We start from the raw sequence: 17,732 nt of genomic DNA, 5'->3' as shown, positions 1-17,732 counted from the left end.
GATACAGCCGTCCGGTGCATTGATTGAGCGTCGAGTGATGGCAAGGCCCTTTGAGAGATGCAAAGATGAATAGCGTACAGCACAGCAGTATATGGGAGAGAAAAGAGCATACCAAATAGCTCTGACATGAGACAGGAAGGGCTGCATCCTGTAAGGCAAGGTCAGTAAAATCGAAAGGAGCACAGAGGGGGGCAGATTCCTTCCTGCTGGGAGATCAGAGAGTCTCCATGGAGGCAGGGACATTTGAGTTGGACAGAAAAGGACGTATTTGATTTTGACAGAGAAGGGGTAGGAGGAACAGCACAAGCAAAGGCTCAGAGGGGGACAGTCAGGTCCCATATGGCCGGACGGTAGGGTTGGCGAGGGGACTGGTGGGAGCTGACACTGGAAAGGCCATGTGACGTGGGAGAGGATGGTCTGAAAGATCAGGCAGAAGAGTTTGGGGAATCAATGAAAGTTTTGTGAGCTGGGGAGTGTCATGGAAGCAAATGACATGCACTGCAAATGCCAGAGGACTGGATGGATGCTCACGATGGAGGATCTCTATTCTGGTACAGAAAATCCCACAGGTTCAGACAATACGTGACACAACCCAGAGTGAGAAGAAGAAAAGACCAAGAATCAGAACAGTCTGAACAGTCTTTTTACTCTGGCTGGTGGAGTTTGGGGATGTCACAATCAGTCGGTTAAGTCCAAATTGCATTTCTTATAACAAGTTGAAAATGAGGAATAGAGATTCTTAAATAAGTAAAACAAGTGATTTTAAGATTCTGTCAAAATAAACAGTTGTCATCTTTCAAAAGTTAGGATGACACGGGAGAACTTCTTGCAAACATGCTAGCTAGATCTCAGTTTCATGATGACAAAATATAGAATAGGTAGGAATGTGACAAAAATAATGAAAGACACTAAAATTCTTGGTGATTCTGAATTTTCTAATTGTCTTCGTATGTTCAGGCTCCTATAAATACCATAGATATTTACTAGATGGCTTGTAAGTAACAGAAATTTATTTCTCACAGTTCTGGAGGCTGAGAAGTCCAAGGTTCAGGTGCTGGCGGGTTCACTGTCTAGTGAGGACTTGTTTCCTGGTTCATAGATGATGGACTTTTCACTGTGTCCTCATATGGAGGAAGGAGAGAGGGATCTCACTGGGTCCTCACTTGGAGGATTAGGTTTCAACATGGGAATTTTGGAGGAACACAAACATTCAGTCTATAGTACAAATATTCTTCAGTATCCCTTTCTTTTCTTTATGATACTTATAATATTAATTGCTAGCTCAGTCAACATCTCACAGTTTCTCGTTCTTTCAGTGTTCCAGTTATTGAAGTTTATGGCTTCTGGTTTTAATTATCATTTTAATCAAGGTGGTATTTAAGAGGTTAGCCCTTGTAATTTTAAATTTTCACAGGTGTAACCAAGGCTGTGGAAGAACAAGTTGATTTTCAGCTGTTTTAACTGCTCTGATAGGTGCCAGTGAGCATTACTTTTCCATATGCCAGCTGAGTTTCAGAGGATGGGAAACTCGCGACTAGCCTTCTTCTCTCCGTCATGGCACCCAGGTTATCTACCAGGACATGTTTTATAAGGTTGGAAAGACAGCCTTAACAATATGGCACATGTCTCCTGAAAACTGAATTAAGGCAACATCCAGCAGCAGAATCCCCCCTGCCTAATTAGTGAGCATCCTTTGCTATTCCAACATTAATGTACAAGAACATTTTCAGGTGTGACTCATGAGGGCTAGTCTGCTTTAAAGACTGGGTAACCACTGGGCGGGGAGAGAGTTCACTGGGCTTAATTGAAGCCATTCTTACCAATAAATGGTGGGAAGTCTCAGCAGTGGAACCTGAGTCTCCTGCAGCCTCCAAAGTGGGCCAGTTATAGAAGGTGCAAGATGCCCTTGCAGGAGCTCTGTGGTCTGTGAGCTCCAACAGTGCAAGGCACTGGTGCCATAGAAGACTCTGGGACAGAGCTTGGGGATGTGGGGAGCACTGCAGGGTACAGTCAGAGACAGTGCTTCCGTTGGCCAGAAACAGGTGCAGGGCAGTCCTAGCTGTGGCTAGTTTGCTGAATCTCTTGTACCTCTGGAGCTGGAGTCACACTCAGGATCTGTCTATTAAGGCTCACCAGTCCTTATTTTCAGCCTTACCTGGGTATGCCCTCAAATTGATTGCCAACCCTGGGTACGCCCTTGAATTGATTTCTGCAACTGTAGGAGAGGCCTCCTGCCAAGGGAAGAGTTGCTTTAGTTTTGTGATCTCTTCATGATTGATGCATTCACTCATTTAACAAAAACTTAATGAGCACCTACTCTATGCCTAGTACCGTGCTGGGTACTGAGGACATAGACAAGAAACACACGATACCTGCCGCAAGAGCTGATCGTCTTAAGGAAGGTGCTAGACAAGTAAAGAAATGGGCTCAATACAGAGTGAGAAGGCAGATGGAGAGAAGCACCCAGTCCTCTGGGAGAACATCCCAACTCAGACTGGAGGAGTCAGGGAAGAAGGTGGCACCTAAGATGATTCAGGAAGGGCCAAGAGGAATTAGGCAGGTGGGTTCCAGTTTCAGTAATGGCAGAGTAGCATGTTTCAGTATAACCTTGCAGATAACAATTTAAAATCTGGACAAAGGACTTCCCTGATGGCACAGTGGTTAAGAATCCATCTGCCAATGTAGGGGACATGGGTTCGATCCCTGGTCCGGGAAGATCCCACATGCCACGGAGCAACTAAGCCTGTGCACCACAACTACTGAGCCTGCTCTCTAGAGCCCGCAAGCCACAACTACTGAGCCCGTGAGCCACAAGTACTGAGCCCACAAGCCACAACTACTGAGCCCGTGTGCCTAGAGCCCATGCTCCGCAACAAGAGAAGCCACCGTGATGAGAAGCCCATGCACTGCAATGAGAAGCCCGCACACCGCAATGAAGAGCAGCCCCTGCTCACCACAACTAGAGAAAGCCCATGCACAGCAACGAAGACCCAATGCAAGCAAAAATAAAATAAATTAAAAAATAAATAAAATCTGGACAAAATATAATGAATGACTATTGGAAGGTATTGGAGAGTGAACGTTAGCATACAAAAACAGAAGGGAGAAGGGATTTTGGCCCTTGAAGGAAGGACACTTCAGTAGTTTAAGTCTATGGTAATATGGCTTTTAACCTGAAGTCTGCCAATCCACAAACCTGGTATATCTCTTCATATATTAAGGTCTTCCTTAATTTCCCTTTGCAACATTGAAATTTTCAGTGGACGGGTCTTACACATCCTTTGTTAAATTTATTCCTAAGTATTCTATTTTTTTTTTGATGCTGTTGTGAATGGAATTTTTTTTTCATTTTCTTATCCTTCATTACCTGTGTGTAGAATACAATGATTTTTGTATAAGGTCAATTGAAAGGAAAGTTCTTCTTCTTCTTCTTTTTTTTTTTTTAACAGTCCTGGAACAACAGGGTAAACATATGGGAAAAAATGAACCTTGACCCCTATCTCAACATAGACCATAAACCCAAAGTAGAAGCTCCTAGAACAGCTCTGTCCAATAGAACTTTCTATGATGACAGAACTGTTCTCTGTGCTGCGTAAGTAGGTGGCCACTGGCCACATGTGGCCATGGAGCACTTGAAATGTGGGTAATATGACTGAGAAACCAAAATTTAAATTTTACTTAATTTAAATTTAAATAAATAGCCATCTGTGGTTCATGGCTATTGTATTGGTTCTAGAAGAAAGCAAAGGGTTTGTGATTTGGGGGTCAACAATTATTTCTTAGAGAGGATATAAAAAGCACTAACATAGAAGATAAAAGTTAATAATTTGAAGTTAACTGAAATATAAAGCTTCTGCTTATCAAAAGACATCTTTAAGAAAATGAAAATGCAAGTCATAGGTCAAGAGAATGTTTGGAACACATACATCTACCAAAAGACTTGTATTCAGAATATATGACAGAACTTCTACAGATCAATAACAAAAGGTAACCTCAATTTTAAAACGGGCAAAATTCTCACACACAGGCTCCTCACAAAAGAAGATAAACCAATAGCCAATAAGGGCATGAAAAGATGCTCAATATTATTAGACATCAGAGAAATGCTCATTAAAATCACACTGAGTGTCACGTCACTCCCACGAGAATGACCGACATTACAAAGATGGAGAGCACCCAGTGCTGAAAAGGATGTGGAACAGCTGTAATTCTCATGCGTTGTGGAGAGAGTGTAAGATGGTACAACCACTTTGGAAAACTCCGCAGTTTCTTATAAAGTTAAGAAACATCTACTATACGACCCAGTAATTCTACTCTTAGTATTTGCTCAAGAACAATAAAAATGTGTATCTACAAAGAGACTTTTCAAGAATGTTCATAACAGCCCCAAACTGGAAACAACCCAAATGCCCTTTAACAGAAGAATGAATAAACAAATTGTAGTGTATTTGTACAACAGAATATTACTGAGCAAGAAAAAGGACAGACTACTGCTGCATGCGACATCATGGACGAACCTCAAAAGCATAATGCTGGGCAAAAGAATACAGGCACAAAAGACTATATATTGCACGCTTCCATTTGTATGAATTTCAAGAACAGGCTAAACTAATCTGCGGTGATAAAAATCAAAACAGATTGCCTCTGGGAGGTGGAAATCGACTGGAAGTTCAAGAACAGGAAAAGCTGATCAATGGAAATAGAAATCAGAGCAGTGTCACCTGAAGGGGCTGGAAATTGAACGGGAGGAAACTTTCCAGAAGAAAGGAAATATTCTATGTCTTGACTGGGAGGGTGGTTACATGGGTGTATATATCAATAGAAACACACTGAAGTTTACATTTAAGATCTATGGATTTCAGTACGTAAATATTGCCCAACGATGAGATGAATAGTAACGAAATAGAAGCAAGGCGTGTCCGTGATCACAATTTTTCACATACAGGTTTTTTAATTTATCAGTCAGGGAAACAAAAGAGGAAGAACAGGGTGGTCTGTTGAGTATTTAATGTTTACCAGACTCTAAGAGAACAAAGATGGGCTTTTCCCTTGTTCTCAGGGAGGGAGAATCAGACAGATTGCACTGTTACCACACCCAGAGGTCATGGGGAGAGAAAAGAGCGGGGGTGAGACAGGGAAGGCATCTTAGTGTCTGTCGCCTGGGCTCTGCCCTGGGGAGGGTAAAAACACTCCTGGTCTTCTGTACCTTCGTTCTTCAGCAAGCGGCGGGGATGGTGGTCAATGGACTCAATTTAATCCTGAGAACATGTAGCCTGGGTTATAGAAGAGCCGCTGTACACAGCTGGGTTTCTGGGTCGGCCTTCACACTCAGCTGATGCTCCGGGCAAGCTGGAAAGCTAGTACTCAGAGCTTCTTAGCCTGGAATTGGGGGATGGTGTGACCCCAGCAGTCCTAACCATGCTTTTTCCAAACCTGTTAATCCCCTCTTTTCCTAGGTGACATTTTAGCTTCTTAGGTCACAGGTTGCTGGCACATTCATCGCTGTTCTCAAACATTTTTTTTTCTTGTCTTTTTTTTTTTTAAACATCTTTATTGGAGTATAATTGCTTTACAATGGTGTGTTAGTTTCTGCTTTACAACAAAGTGAATCAGTTCTACATATACATATGTTCCCATATCTCTTCCCTCTTGCGTCCCCCTCCCTCCCACCCTCCCTATCCCACCCCTCCAGGCGGTCACAAAGCACCGAGCTGATCTCCCTGTGCTATGCGGTTGCTTCCCACTAGCTATCTACCTCACGTTTGGTAGTGTATATATGTCCATGCGTCTCTCTCGCTTTGTCACCGTTTACCCTTCCCCCTCCCCATAGCCTCAAGTCCATTCTCTAGTAGGTCTGTGTCTTTATTCCTGTTTCACCCCTAGGTTTTTCATGACATTTTTTCCCTTAAATTCCATATATATGTGTTAGCATACGGTATTTGTCTCTCTCTTTCTGACTTACTTCACTCTGTATGACAGACTCTAGGTCTATCCACCTCATTACAAATAGCTCAATTTCATTTCTTTTTATGGCTGAGTAATATTCCATTGTATATATGTGCCACATCTTCTTTATCCATTCATCTGATGATGGGCACTTAGGTTGTTTCCATCTCCGGGCTATTGTAAATACAGCTGCAGTGAACATTTTGGTATATGACTCTTTTTGAATTATGATTTTCTCAGGGTATATGCCCAGTAGTGGGATTGCTGAGTCATCTTTTAAACTTAGGTGAAATGACCACGAGGGGAAGAAAATCACTTACTGAAAGATAAAACCTATTCCTATTAAATTTGCATTAAAGTAGAATTCCATCAGTCTCCCTCAAATGATTTTTCTCTAATTTCTGAATACATGACCTAGTGAATGTCGTACTCCTGTGTCAATCATTGATCTTCACATCACCTTGCGGAGTGGGCAATGAGACTGGTTAATCAGGCTTATCACTACAAGGAAAAACTCAGGCTTCTGAGAGGTATTCCTCATCTGATGTCACCCAGGTCATCACAGCAGGAGATAAATCTGATATAAAAGTCCCTCTGCTGCCTGGATTGCAAAGCTTCTAGGATTGCTGAGCCCTGAAATCCAGGTGATTCTTGATAATCTGGAGGTTAGTTTTTTCTTTTTTTATTGAAATAATACATAATTTAGTAGGTGAATTCTTGGCTTCAACTACACTAAGTAATCAGATGTTTGCTTAAATTTTTCTTCTATTTATTTATTAACATATTTATTGGAGTATAATTGCTTTACAATGGTGTGTTAGTTTCTGCTTTATAACAAAGTGAATCAGTTATTCATATACATATGTTCCCATATCTCTTTCCTCTTGCGTCTCCCTCCCTCCCTCCCTCCCTACCCCACCCCTCTAGGTGGTCACAAAGCACCAAGCTGATCTCCCTGTGCTATGCAGCTGCTTCCCACTAGCTATCTATTTTACGTTTGTTAGTGTATATATGTCCATGCCATTCTCACACTTTGTCACAGCTTACCCTTCCCCTGCCCCATATCCTCAAGTCCATTCTCTAGTAGGTCTGTGTCTTTATTCCCGTCTTGCCCCTAGGTTCTTCATGGCTTTTTTTTTTTTCTTAGATTCCATATATATGTGTTAGTATACAGTATTTGTTTTTCTCTTTCTGACTTACTTCACTCTGTATGACAGACTCCAGGTCCATCCACCTCACTACAAATAACTCAATTTCGTTTCTTTTTATGGCTGAGTAATATTCCATTGTATATATGTGCCACATCTTCTTTATCCATTCATTTGTTGATGGACACTTAAGTTGCCTCCATGTCCTGGCTATTGTAAATAGAGCTGCAGTGAACATTTTGGTACATGACTCTTTTTGAATTATGGTTTTCTCAGGGTATATGCTGTCACTGTTTGCAGATGACATGATACTATACATAGAGAATCCTAAAGATGCTACCAGAAAACTATTAGAGCTAATCAATGAATTTGGTAAAGTAGCAGGATACAAAATTAATGCACAGAAATCTCTGGCATTCCTATACACTGATGATGAAAAATCTGAAAGTGAAATCAAGAAAATACTCCCATTTACCATTGCAACAAAAAGAATAAAATATCTAGGAATAAACCTACCTAAGGAGACAAAAGACCTGTATGCAGAAAATTATAAGACACTGGTGAAAGAAATTAAAGATGATACAAATAGATGGAGAGATATACCATGTTCTTGGATTGGAAGAATCAACATTGTGAAAATGACTCTACTACCCAAAGCGATCTACAGATTCAATGCCATCCCTATCAAACTACCACTGGCGTTTTTCACAGAACTAGAACAAAAAATTTCACAATTTCTATGGAAACGCAAAAGACCCCGAATAGCCAAAGCAATCTTGAGAACGAAAAACGGAGCTGGAGGAATCAGGCTCCCTGACTTCAGACTATACTACAAAGCTACAGTAATCAAGACAGTATGGCGGTTAGTTTTTAAGATCAGATTTTTCATACCTGTAACTTGATTCCATGTCCCCTGCCCCATGAGAACTTGGTCATAAGTGCTGTATCTTGAGTGATGGGATGGGAAAGAAGAGATTTAAAAACTGAAATCACTGAGATTACACACTCCAGAGCCTAATTGTTGTCAGGTTCTATTCTGGATTTGCAAGTGTTTGGACATGATTCTTGACCTTATGGAGTCACTACCTGTGTGGGAGTCACCTTTCTATAAACCTGGAAAGAATGGTGATTAAAGTAGGTGGGCTATCAGGTTATTCAGTTTGCCCCTGCTCTTTCTGTCAGGCACACATGGGACTCATTGAGAGTTATTTTATTCATCCATTCACCGATTTATTACCATTGAATTGCTAATTTGTTCCACACTAAATGAAACAAGGAATCAGGAACTGGAGTATTTTTGCACTCTTATAATTGATTGTGTCAATCAAGCAGGAAATCTGACCCCTCCTTACCTTAGCTTATGCCTTTGTGAAATGGGTATAATAATTCTTGGCCTAAGTGACAGCATGGGTCAGTTTTTTTTTTTTTTTTTTTTTTTCCGGTACGTGGGCCTCTCACTGTTGTGGCCTCTCCCATTGCGGAGCAACAGACTCCGGACGCGCAGGCTCAGCGGCCATGGCTCACGGGCCCAGCCGCTCCGCGGCATGTGGGATCTTCCCGGACCGGGGCACGAACCTGTGTCCCCTGCATCGGCAGGCGGACTCTCAACCACTGTGCCACCAGGGAAGCCCAGCATGGGTCAGTTTTGAGAATGGGGTGAGATAAATGGATATGACAGTGCTTTGACAAACATGAAACTCACCCCTGTGAGACAGTATTGTTGTTCAGTCTGGCCTGATGTCGGCCAGTGGTTCTAAACCTGACCACGAGTAGTGATCCTTGGGGATTCTATGAAACTACAGACTACCCGTCCCCACCTCCGGAGATCCTGAGGGACTGTAACCCAGAATTCTGCATTTTAAGAAGCACTTCAAGTAATTCTGATGCAGACGATCCAAGGGTCCCGCTGAGAAACACTGGTGTGTGATGAAGAATATCAAGGATCCCTCAGCAAAAGGTCTCTTTTCAGGATGGTCCAAGGGCCCTCACCTTGTGACTTTTGCCTTGGGTTTATTTGTGCATGTTCAGAAGTGACGTCTCTCAGTTCTGATGTTTGTCTGCATGCTGTGTACAGGGACTTGCATTCCATAGATGCCGAAAACCATGATTCTGCAGATAACTAAGCTGGAGTGTAAGCAGTCTTTTATTTTGCTTTGCTTTACAGCAATGCAGAGTCTTCGGAGAAGAGATTCAGAATGAACAGCTTTGTGTCAGACTTTGGAAGGCCAATGGAACCAGATAAGGTCTTTTCTCGACAGGGCAATGAGGAATCCAGGTCCCTCTTTCACTGCTACATCAATGAAATGGACCACTTGGACAAGGCCAAAGGTGGTCTCCAGACCACAGCCCTCGACAGTGAAGTTCAACTTCAGGAAGCCATCAGACGCAGTGGGCAGCCAGAGGAGGAGCTGAACAGGCTCATGAAATTTGACATCCCCAACTTCGTCCACACAGACCAGAACTCCTCCTTTGGGGAAGATGATCTCCTTATTTCAGAACCACCTATTGTTCTAGAAAATAAGCCAGTTGCCCAGACCTCACACAAAGACTTGGATTGAGAGGCATGTTTTGTAAAGTGTCTTCCTGAAGATGTTGGGTCTGTCTTTGTATAGCAAGAAATCTTCATTCACCAAGATTATGTGTGTTTGTGTATGAGATACAGAGAGAGAGACAGAGAGACAGAAAGACAGAGAGAGAAGAGAGCCCCCTCGGAAGAATGTTGATTAAGCTGAGTGTTTACACCTTTAAACATATTTGGGGCTTTTTGAGGAACCGAGTATTTACACTGTCTCATCCTCCTTGTCATTGAAAAACTTGGCCACGTATTCAGTGTCAGTGCTCTTGAATGGGGTTTGGCATATTGCATTCCTACCTGCCACTACCATGCTCTACCTTCAGCAAGTTGCTTTGCCTCTCTGGGCTGCCACCTTTTTAACTGTAAGGTCTGTGGTAGATGATCCATTCCAGTTCTAATATTTTGTGAATTTATTGTTTTGTATTCGGATGAGGCTGGATATACCCAAAGCAGTAGAAACCAGGGCGCTGCCTCTTAGCTCTTGTTGTAGCATCCCCCAGGTCTGTAACTCCCACTCAACCCTTAACTGAGCCCAGCTTTTGTCAGGGGCCTGAGCATCTACCGGGACGTCAGGAGTCTCGTTTCTCGTGGTCACTGTGGCTAGCATTTCTATTGCTTGTGCTGAAACAGCAGTTCTGAGACCCTACAGCCACCCACGCTCAAACCTGGAGACAGCCCTGCCCCTCCTCTCCTGGGATGAGTACCAATGCATGGTACATTGTAGGACAATCCTGTCCCCAGAAATGTATGGAAGGTTGTCAGCTGGGTGAGGGGAGGTGCCCCCTGTGTCTCTGTGTTGGTGTAACTGTGTCTGGTCACACTACTGTGCCATTGGCTAGTGAACAAGAAGAGTGCTATTTGCTAGGCTGTCTGTTTACCTGGCAGATGTGGCAGTGATGGTCATGTGGCTAGTGTGTGGGCTTTGAGCTGGAATGGTGAATGGGTTATAAATACCCCATCAACAGATATTCAAGGTGGCCTGGGGCAACCCAGAGTTAATTTCGTGAAGGAATCAAACCTGCACACTGTTTTGGAAACGACTTGGTTTTGCACAGTCATGCTGCGTGCATGGCCAGCTGCTAATCTCTGGGTGGCGTTTTCATTATGGATTTGTTTACCACCTGTCTTGCTTAAGCTGAAAAATAAATCCATATACTGCACCAGAATTTTCTCAGCTTCTTTGCTTTCACATCCAATTTCATTTAAAAATGATTCCATGTTTATAGTGTCTCAATTTCTATCATCTCTAGGATCCCAGTGGTCTGAGTCATGCACCAGATTTCATTTAGGAATTATTCCACCAAAAGAAACCCCTTTCCCATAATGTCTTTTGAGGAAAATATTATTCTTTAAGAATCTAACACTAAACAGTAGGACAAAAGCATGGAACATTTCTTGTAGTTAACACACAGTCTTGCAAAAAGAAACTTGCTATTTTCATTAAACTTGCTATTTTCATTCATTAAAATGTTGATTTTAATAACTTTTACTAATGCAAATATTATTAATAACTTAAGTAACAAAATTTAAACCATGGGTTATTTATTATTAAGATTCAAAACTATTTAAGTGGTATCTTATTTAGAAATAGATTTATTCGAAGACTGAAGGATATTCAAAACATAGAAAAATACCCATGATGATACCATCATTTTTGTTAATTAAATGTCAAGAGCTGTGAAAGGTCTAAGATTTGACCCCTTTCGAACGCTAGCAAGTTAGCATGACACAGTTCTGTGGAAGCTGGCAGAAGACACAAGACTCCTGGGTCAGATACAAAGAACTTTATGACCACACAGCAGGCAACACATGCAACATGTTCATTGGTTCCTGAATCATTTCCTGTTGCTGTTGTAACAAAGGACCGCAAATTCAGTGGCTTAAAGCAACCTACATTTATTCTCTTACAGTTCCAGAGTGCAGAAGTCTAAGATCAGTGTCAGCGGGCTAAAATCAAGGTGTCATCAGGGCTGTGTTCCATACAGAGGCTCTAGGGAAAGATCCATTTTCTTGCCTTTTTCAGCTTCCAGAGGCTGCTCACACTCCTTGGCTCAAGGCCCTGTATCACTGTCACCTCTGCTTCCACTTTACATCTCTGTCTCTGACCATCCTGCTTCTCTCCTATAAGGACATTTGTGATAACATTGGATTATCTACAGTAATCTCCCATCTCAAGATCCTTAACTTAATCACACCTGCAAAGTCCCTTTTGCCATGCAAGGTAACATATGCACAGCTTTTAGGGATTAGGAAAGGACATTTTTTTGGGGGGGGACGTGAATTATCCTACCACATTCTTCTCTTTGGCCCCAAAGATTCATGTCCATCCCACATGCAAAATACATCCATCTTATCCCAACATCCTTCAAAGTCTCAAATATTACACCATGAAATCAAAGTCCAATATATAGTCAAAATAGTATCAGCTCAGAAGTCCCAAATGACATCACCTTATTCATCTAAGTCAGGTATGGGTGAGACCCTTTGTATGATCCATGCTGGGGAAAAATTCTCCATCTGTGGACCAGTAAAACTAGAAACAAGTTATCTGTTCATAAAATGCAATGGTGGGACAAGCATAGGTTACCAGTTCTAGACATTCCTGTCCAAAAAGGGAGAAACTGGAAAGGAGAAAGGAGTCACCAGTTCCAAGCAATTTCAGAATTCAACCGTGCTAATTCCATTAGGTTGCAAGGCCCGTAAATAATCTTCTGTGGCACATGGCTGCCCTCTGGGCCTGCAGCTCTACCCTTGAAATTGTCCTTCCTTTTTCTTGAAGGGTAGAATGTATTTGTAACTGAGTAGTTTATCAACCTGTTCCCTGAATGTAAAATTTGGGGGAGTCTGCCAGCCTTCTTTCCTCTTGTTCTGTCTCTGTCCCCAAGTTGGCAGTGTTTCTGCTGGTATAACATTCTCAAGAACATTGTGAGTCTCCTCAATATGTCACATGTGCTCATTCCATCAGACAAGAGGCGTAAATTGCATCACAGAGTCATTCTTTCTTGAGGCAGGGGCATGACCTTTGGTAAACCAAGCCAGTCAGGGTAAGGCAACTTCTACTTTGACCAAAGGGCAATTGTCTAGAGAAGGAGGCACTAGTAGGCCAGCATCCCCAGCAGCTGGGAATAACACACTGGATAGTAAAATCTGGGTAGGACACCACCAGCACCCTTATAAACAATAACAGGTGACATTTATTGGGCACTAAGTGGCCTCTGTGTTAAGTTAATTTTTTGTAAACTTACAGTGAGAACTCTCAACACAGAGGCTTAAAGAATCCTTTTAAATAGGAGTTAAGTCAGGATATTTCTCTGCTCAAAATCCTGCAATGGCTTCTCATTTCACTCAGTGAAGAAGCTGGAGTCCTTGCAATAACCTCAAAGCTTTCCTCCCCCCACCCCCTCGGCTGATCTCATCTCCTGTCCCCCCACCCCGGCTCACTCTGCTCCAGACACAATGGCCTCCCTGCTGTCCCGTGAAGACAGCAGACATGTACCCATAGGGCTCTTGCCCTGGCCGGTCTCTCTGTCTGGAACACTCTTGCCCTAGATATTCACATGGCTCCTCCCTCACTTATTTCAAGTCTTTCCTCAAATGCCTTTTGTTGTGGGTCAGATCGTGTCTCCCCCACCGCCAAATTCATATGCTGAAGTCCCAACCCCCAATACTTCAGAATGTGACCTTATTGGGAAATAGGATTGTTGCAGATGTAACTGGTTAAGATGAGTTCATTAGGGTGGGCCCTAATCCAATAGGACTTGTATCCTTATAAAAAGGGGAAATGTGGACACAGAGACATGCATAGAAGGGAGATGATGGATGGGAAGATGTAGAGAGAAGATGGCCATCTACAAGCCAAGGAGAGAGATCTGGAACAGATTCTCCCTCCCAGTGTCGATTCCAGTCCTCAGAAGGAACCAACACTGCTGACACCTTGACTGCAGCCTCCAGAACTGTGAGACAATAAATTTCTGTTGTTTAAGGCACCCAGCTTGTGGTTCTTTGTTACAGAAGCCCTAGCAACAAATACCCACTTCTCGATGTTCTTAATGAGGCCAACTCTGGCCATCTCACTGTAAACTGGGGACTGCATTTCCCTTATCTCTGCCCCGGCACCCCCATTTCCCAGACCATATTCTATTGCTCTTTCTCTACAGCGCTTATCACCTATCATACTCTACAGTTCACGTGACTATTCTGTCTGTTGTTTATTTTCTGCTCCTTCTACTAGAATATAAATTCTGCAAGGACAGGGATCTTTATTTTGTTCACTGATAGGTCCCAAGTGGCTTGACCAGTGCCTGGAACACAGTCAGTGGTCAATAAAAATTGGCTGGATGGAGGGAGAGACTGTTTCTTATATTTACAGGTCAGAGAACTAAGGCTCTGGGAAATTCAGTATTTTGCTCGGGCACAGAACCAGTAAATGGCCAGTCAAGCTGGGTGTCAAGTAAACAGTGAATGTGGGGAAGGCTTGAGTGATTCCCGTTCTGTTGGTTAATATTCCTCTGGTATATCTTTTGTTCTATCTCTAACTTTTGACCTCTCTCTGTTATTCTTTTAAACTTTCAATCTGTTTTAAGTTTAAATGTTGCTTTGTTTCAGATTAACAAATGAAATTTATAAATTTTAATTTGTGAGTTTATTTCATCTAAATATACTGTGATTGCCAATGATGTTTTATTTCTAGCATTTTATTTTGTGATTTCTATTTACTTTGCTTTTCTCCTTTCCTGCTTTATACCTTACAGCTGTGGTTAAGAGCATGGGGTCTAGAGATAGCCTGTCTGGGCTTGGTTCCATCACTTGCTAACTGTGCAGTCTTCACCAGGATACCTAATCTCTCTGAGATTCACTTCCTTCATATATAAAAAGGGATACTATCCACCTCAAAGCTTGTGAGCCTTAAGTGATGAAATATATAAAGAACTTTTAGAATAGTGACTGGCCTACTCTGAAGGCTTTATTTTGGCCCCCTTATTTTTATTCTCTTTTTAAACAATTATTTTAGAGATTACCCTTGAATTTTAATGAACTTACTAGATATTGCAAGTTAAAATGTTGTTTAACCCACCCTGTGAATTGTTTTATTATTAGTGTATTTTATTTATTTTTTAATTTAATTTTTATTTTATATTGGAGTATAGTTGATTTACAGTGTTGTGTTGGTTTCAGGAATACAGCAAAGTGATTCAGTTATGCATATACATATATCCATTCTTTTTCAGATTCTTTCCCCATATAGGTTATTACAAAATATACAAACAGCTCATGCAGCTCAATATCAAAAAAACAAATGACCCAATCAAAAATTGGCAGAAGACCTAAATAGACATTTCTCCAAAGAAGATATACAGATGGCCAAAAAGTACATGAAAAGATGTTCAACAACACTAATTATTAGAGAAATGCAAATCAAAGCTACAACGAGGTATCACCTCACACCAGTCAGAATGGCCATCATTAAAAAGTCTACAAACAATAAATTCTGGAGAGGGTGTGGTGAAAAAGGAACTCTCCTACACTGTTGGTGGGAATGTAAATTGGTGCAGCCACTATGGAGAACAGTATGGATGTTCCTTAAAAAACTAAAAATAGAATTACCATATGATCCAGCAATCCAACTCCTGGGCATATATCCAGAAAAGAAAATAATTTGAAAATATACATGCACCCCAATGTTCACTGCAGCACTATTTACAGTAGCCAAGACATGGAAGCAACCTAAATGTCCATCAACAGAGGAATGGGTAAAGAAGATGTGGTACATATATACAATGGAATAGTACTCTGCCATAAAAAAGAATGAAATAATGCCATTTGTAGCAACATAGATGGACCTAGAGATTATCGTACTAAGTGAAGTAAGTCAGACAGAGAATGACAAATATCATATGATATTGCTTATATGTTGAATCTAAAAAAAATGATAAAAAAGAACTTTACAAATTTACAAAACAGACTCACAGACATAGAAAACAAACTTATGGTTACCAAAGGGGAAAGGTGGGGAGAGGGATAAATTAGGAGTTTGGGATTAACATATGCACACTACTAGATATATAATAGATAAGCCACAAGGACCTACTGTGTAGTACAGGGAACTCTACTCAATATTCTGCAATAACCATTGCATTTTATATATCAGATGTTATATATATTTTATTTACATAAGTTCTATTTAGTTCTTTTAAAAAATTGATCTTTTTTTTCATGATGTCCTGATTTTTCATGTTTTCTATGATGTATTTTATTTTTTTAATGACTCATTCATATTTCTTTTATGCTCTCTTTTAGATTGTTTCATAATTTTAGGCTCCAGAATACTAATCATCCTGGTTGTTGGGGTAAGCTACTTCTCCCTCATGGCCAGTTATTTGCTTCTATTTTTTGTCTTGTGTGTGTGTGTGTGCATGTATGCATGTGTACTGTAGTGTGAGCTCTCCAGCAAGGATTATTTTTTCCTATGATTGTCCCATACATTCTGCTTTATAAAAGTTTCCCTAGAGAACAATTTTGTATTGCTTATCCTAAGGACCCAAGTAATTTGATCAATCTGGAATGGTTATGTTTTTTGCTTGGGAATTCTTGAATCATAAATAGAGCATACATTTGGATTCCATATCCACATGAAACGTGGGCTTGGAGTTTAGATTTTTTATGGGAGACTTTTTTCCTAGAGACCCTGGAAGCACCAGTTTCTTCATCCCTTTCCTCTGTGTGTGTGTGTGTGTGTGTGTGTGTGTGTGTGTGTGTAGTTCATTCAGTCTCCCTTTCAATGAAGGGGCAGCTCATCCAATAACTTTTATGAGGGAGGTTTCTATAAAGGAAGTCTCTACATCTGGTATGAACCCTATTTTTTCTAAATAGACATTATAGCCCTATTCACTGCAGATTAAAACCGCTTCCCTCCAGAGTGTTGTGGCATCAGCTTACAAACTTGCCATTCTGGCTTTAAGTGTCCTCTTTATATGTTACCTGGGAACTTCGCTCTCCTTCATAGCTAGCCCTATATTATTTTAGTTGTTGTTGTATTTTATCCAGCATTACTAAAAGTTTTACTTAAAAGAGATCCAAATCAGCTCAATTCACCATGTTTTCCAGAACTGAAAGCTTCAGTTCTAGAGTATCAGTTTGATTTTTCTTAAAAATAGATGCCAGTGTATTTCTCTGGTGAACATCTTTATACTGTCATCTATTTTCCCATAATTTCCTCTATTTTCTTTAATATATTAAAGGTAATTATTGTATAGTCTTTATTTTTAACTCTTTACATCATCTGTGGGTTTGCATCTGTTGTCTAATGTTTCTTATTCTCATATTATCAATCATGCAGTCTTGACACTTTTCATGTCTAGAAATTTCTTATTACTTGGCAGACACTGTGAGTGAAAAATCCATTGATGCTACATATGTTATCTTCCATGAGAGAAATTCCCCTGCCCCTTCCTGTTAGGCAGACAGAATGAGGGGCTATCATCTCACTCCAGTGAGGCATTGAGGTGGGTCAGGACTGAATTGCTTTTTCTTAAAATAGTTTTGGGGTATACTTGGCAAAATAATTTTTAACACTTTTAAAGTATACAATTTAATACATTTGCCCTAAGTGTTTCTCCAAGAAACCATCACCACAGTCAAGACAATGAACATACCCATCACCCACAAAAGTTTTCTCCTGCCCTTTTGTAATCCCTCCCTCCCCATCTCTTCCCCTGGAACCATTGATCTGCTTTCTATCACCGTATATTGCTTTGCATTTTCAAGATACTTGTATGAATGGATTCATGCAGTATCTGTTCTATTTTGTCTGACTTCTTTCATTCAGCATAATTATTTTGAGATTCATCCATGTTGTGTGTATTAATAGTTTATTATTTTTTTGCTGAGCAGTGTTTAGTGCTGAGTTATTGCTGAGTAGTTCATTGTGAGTAGTGTTTAGACCCTACTTGTTTAAACCCCAATTTGTTTATCCGTTTACTTGCTGATGGATCTTTGGGTTATTTACAATCTTGGCTACTATAAATAAAACTGCAATGAATATTTGGTTACAATTCTTCGTATGG

The 17,732-nt window shown here is 40.9% G+C and overlaps 1 protein-coding gene across 2 annotated transcripts in view; it reads left to right on the top strand.

The window, feature by feature from the left end:
• Window positions 1-11,140, top strand: part of MRAP2 (melanocortin 2 receptor accessory protein 2) — a 99,854-nt gene extending 88,714 nt beyond the window's left edge. For both annotated transcript variants that reach the window (XM_027091318.1, XM_027091329.1), the window contains exon 4: window positions 9,259-11,140. In XM_027091318.1, coding sequence (XP_026947119.1) covers window positions 9,259-9,652 — 394 coding nt within the window. In that variant the 3' untranslated portion in view covers window positions 9,653-11,140. The remainder of the gene's footprint in view (window positions 1-9,258) is intronic.
• Window positions 11,141-17,732: the final 6,592 nt, after the last annotated feature.

Source organism: Aethalodelphis obliquidens, unplaced genomic scaffold (genome assembly GCF_003676395.1).
Source record: "Aethalodelphis obliquidens isolate GAN/ISIS:26980383/991018 unplaced genomic scaffold, ASM367639v1 scaffold3, whole genome shotgun sequence".
Taxonomy (NCBI): Eukaryota; Metazoa; Chordata; class Mammalia; order Artiodactyla; family Delphinidae; genus Aethalodelphis; species Aethalodelphis obliquidens.
This window is presented reverse-complemented; position numbering and strand designations above follow the sequence as displayed.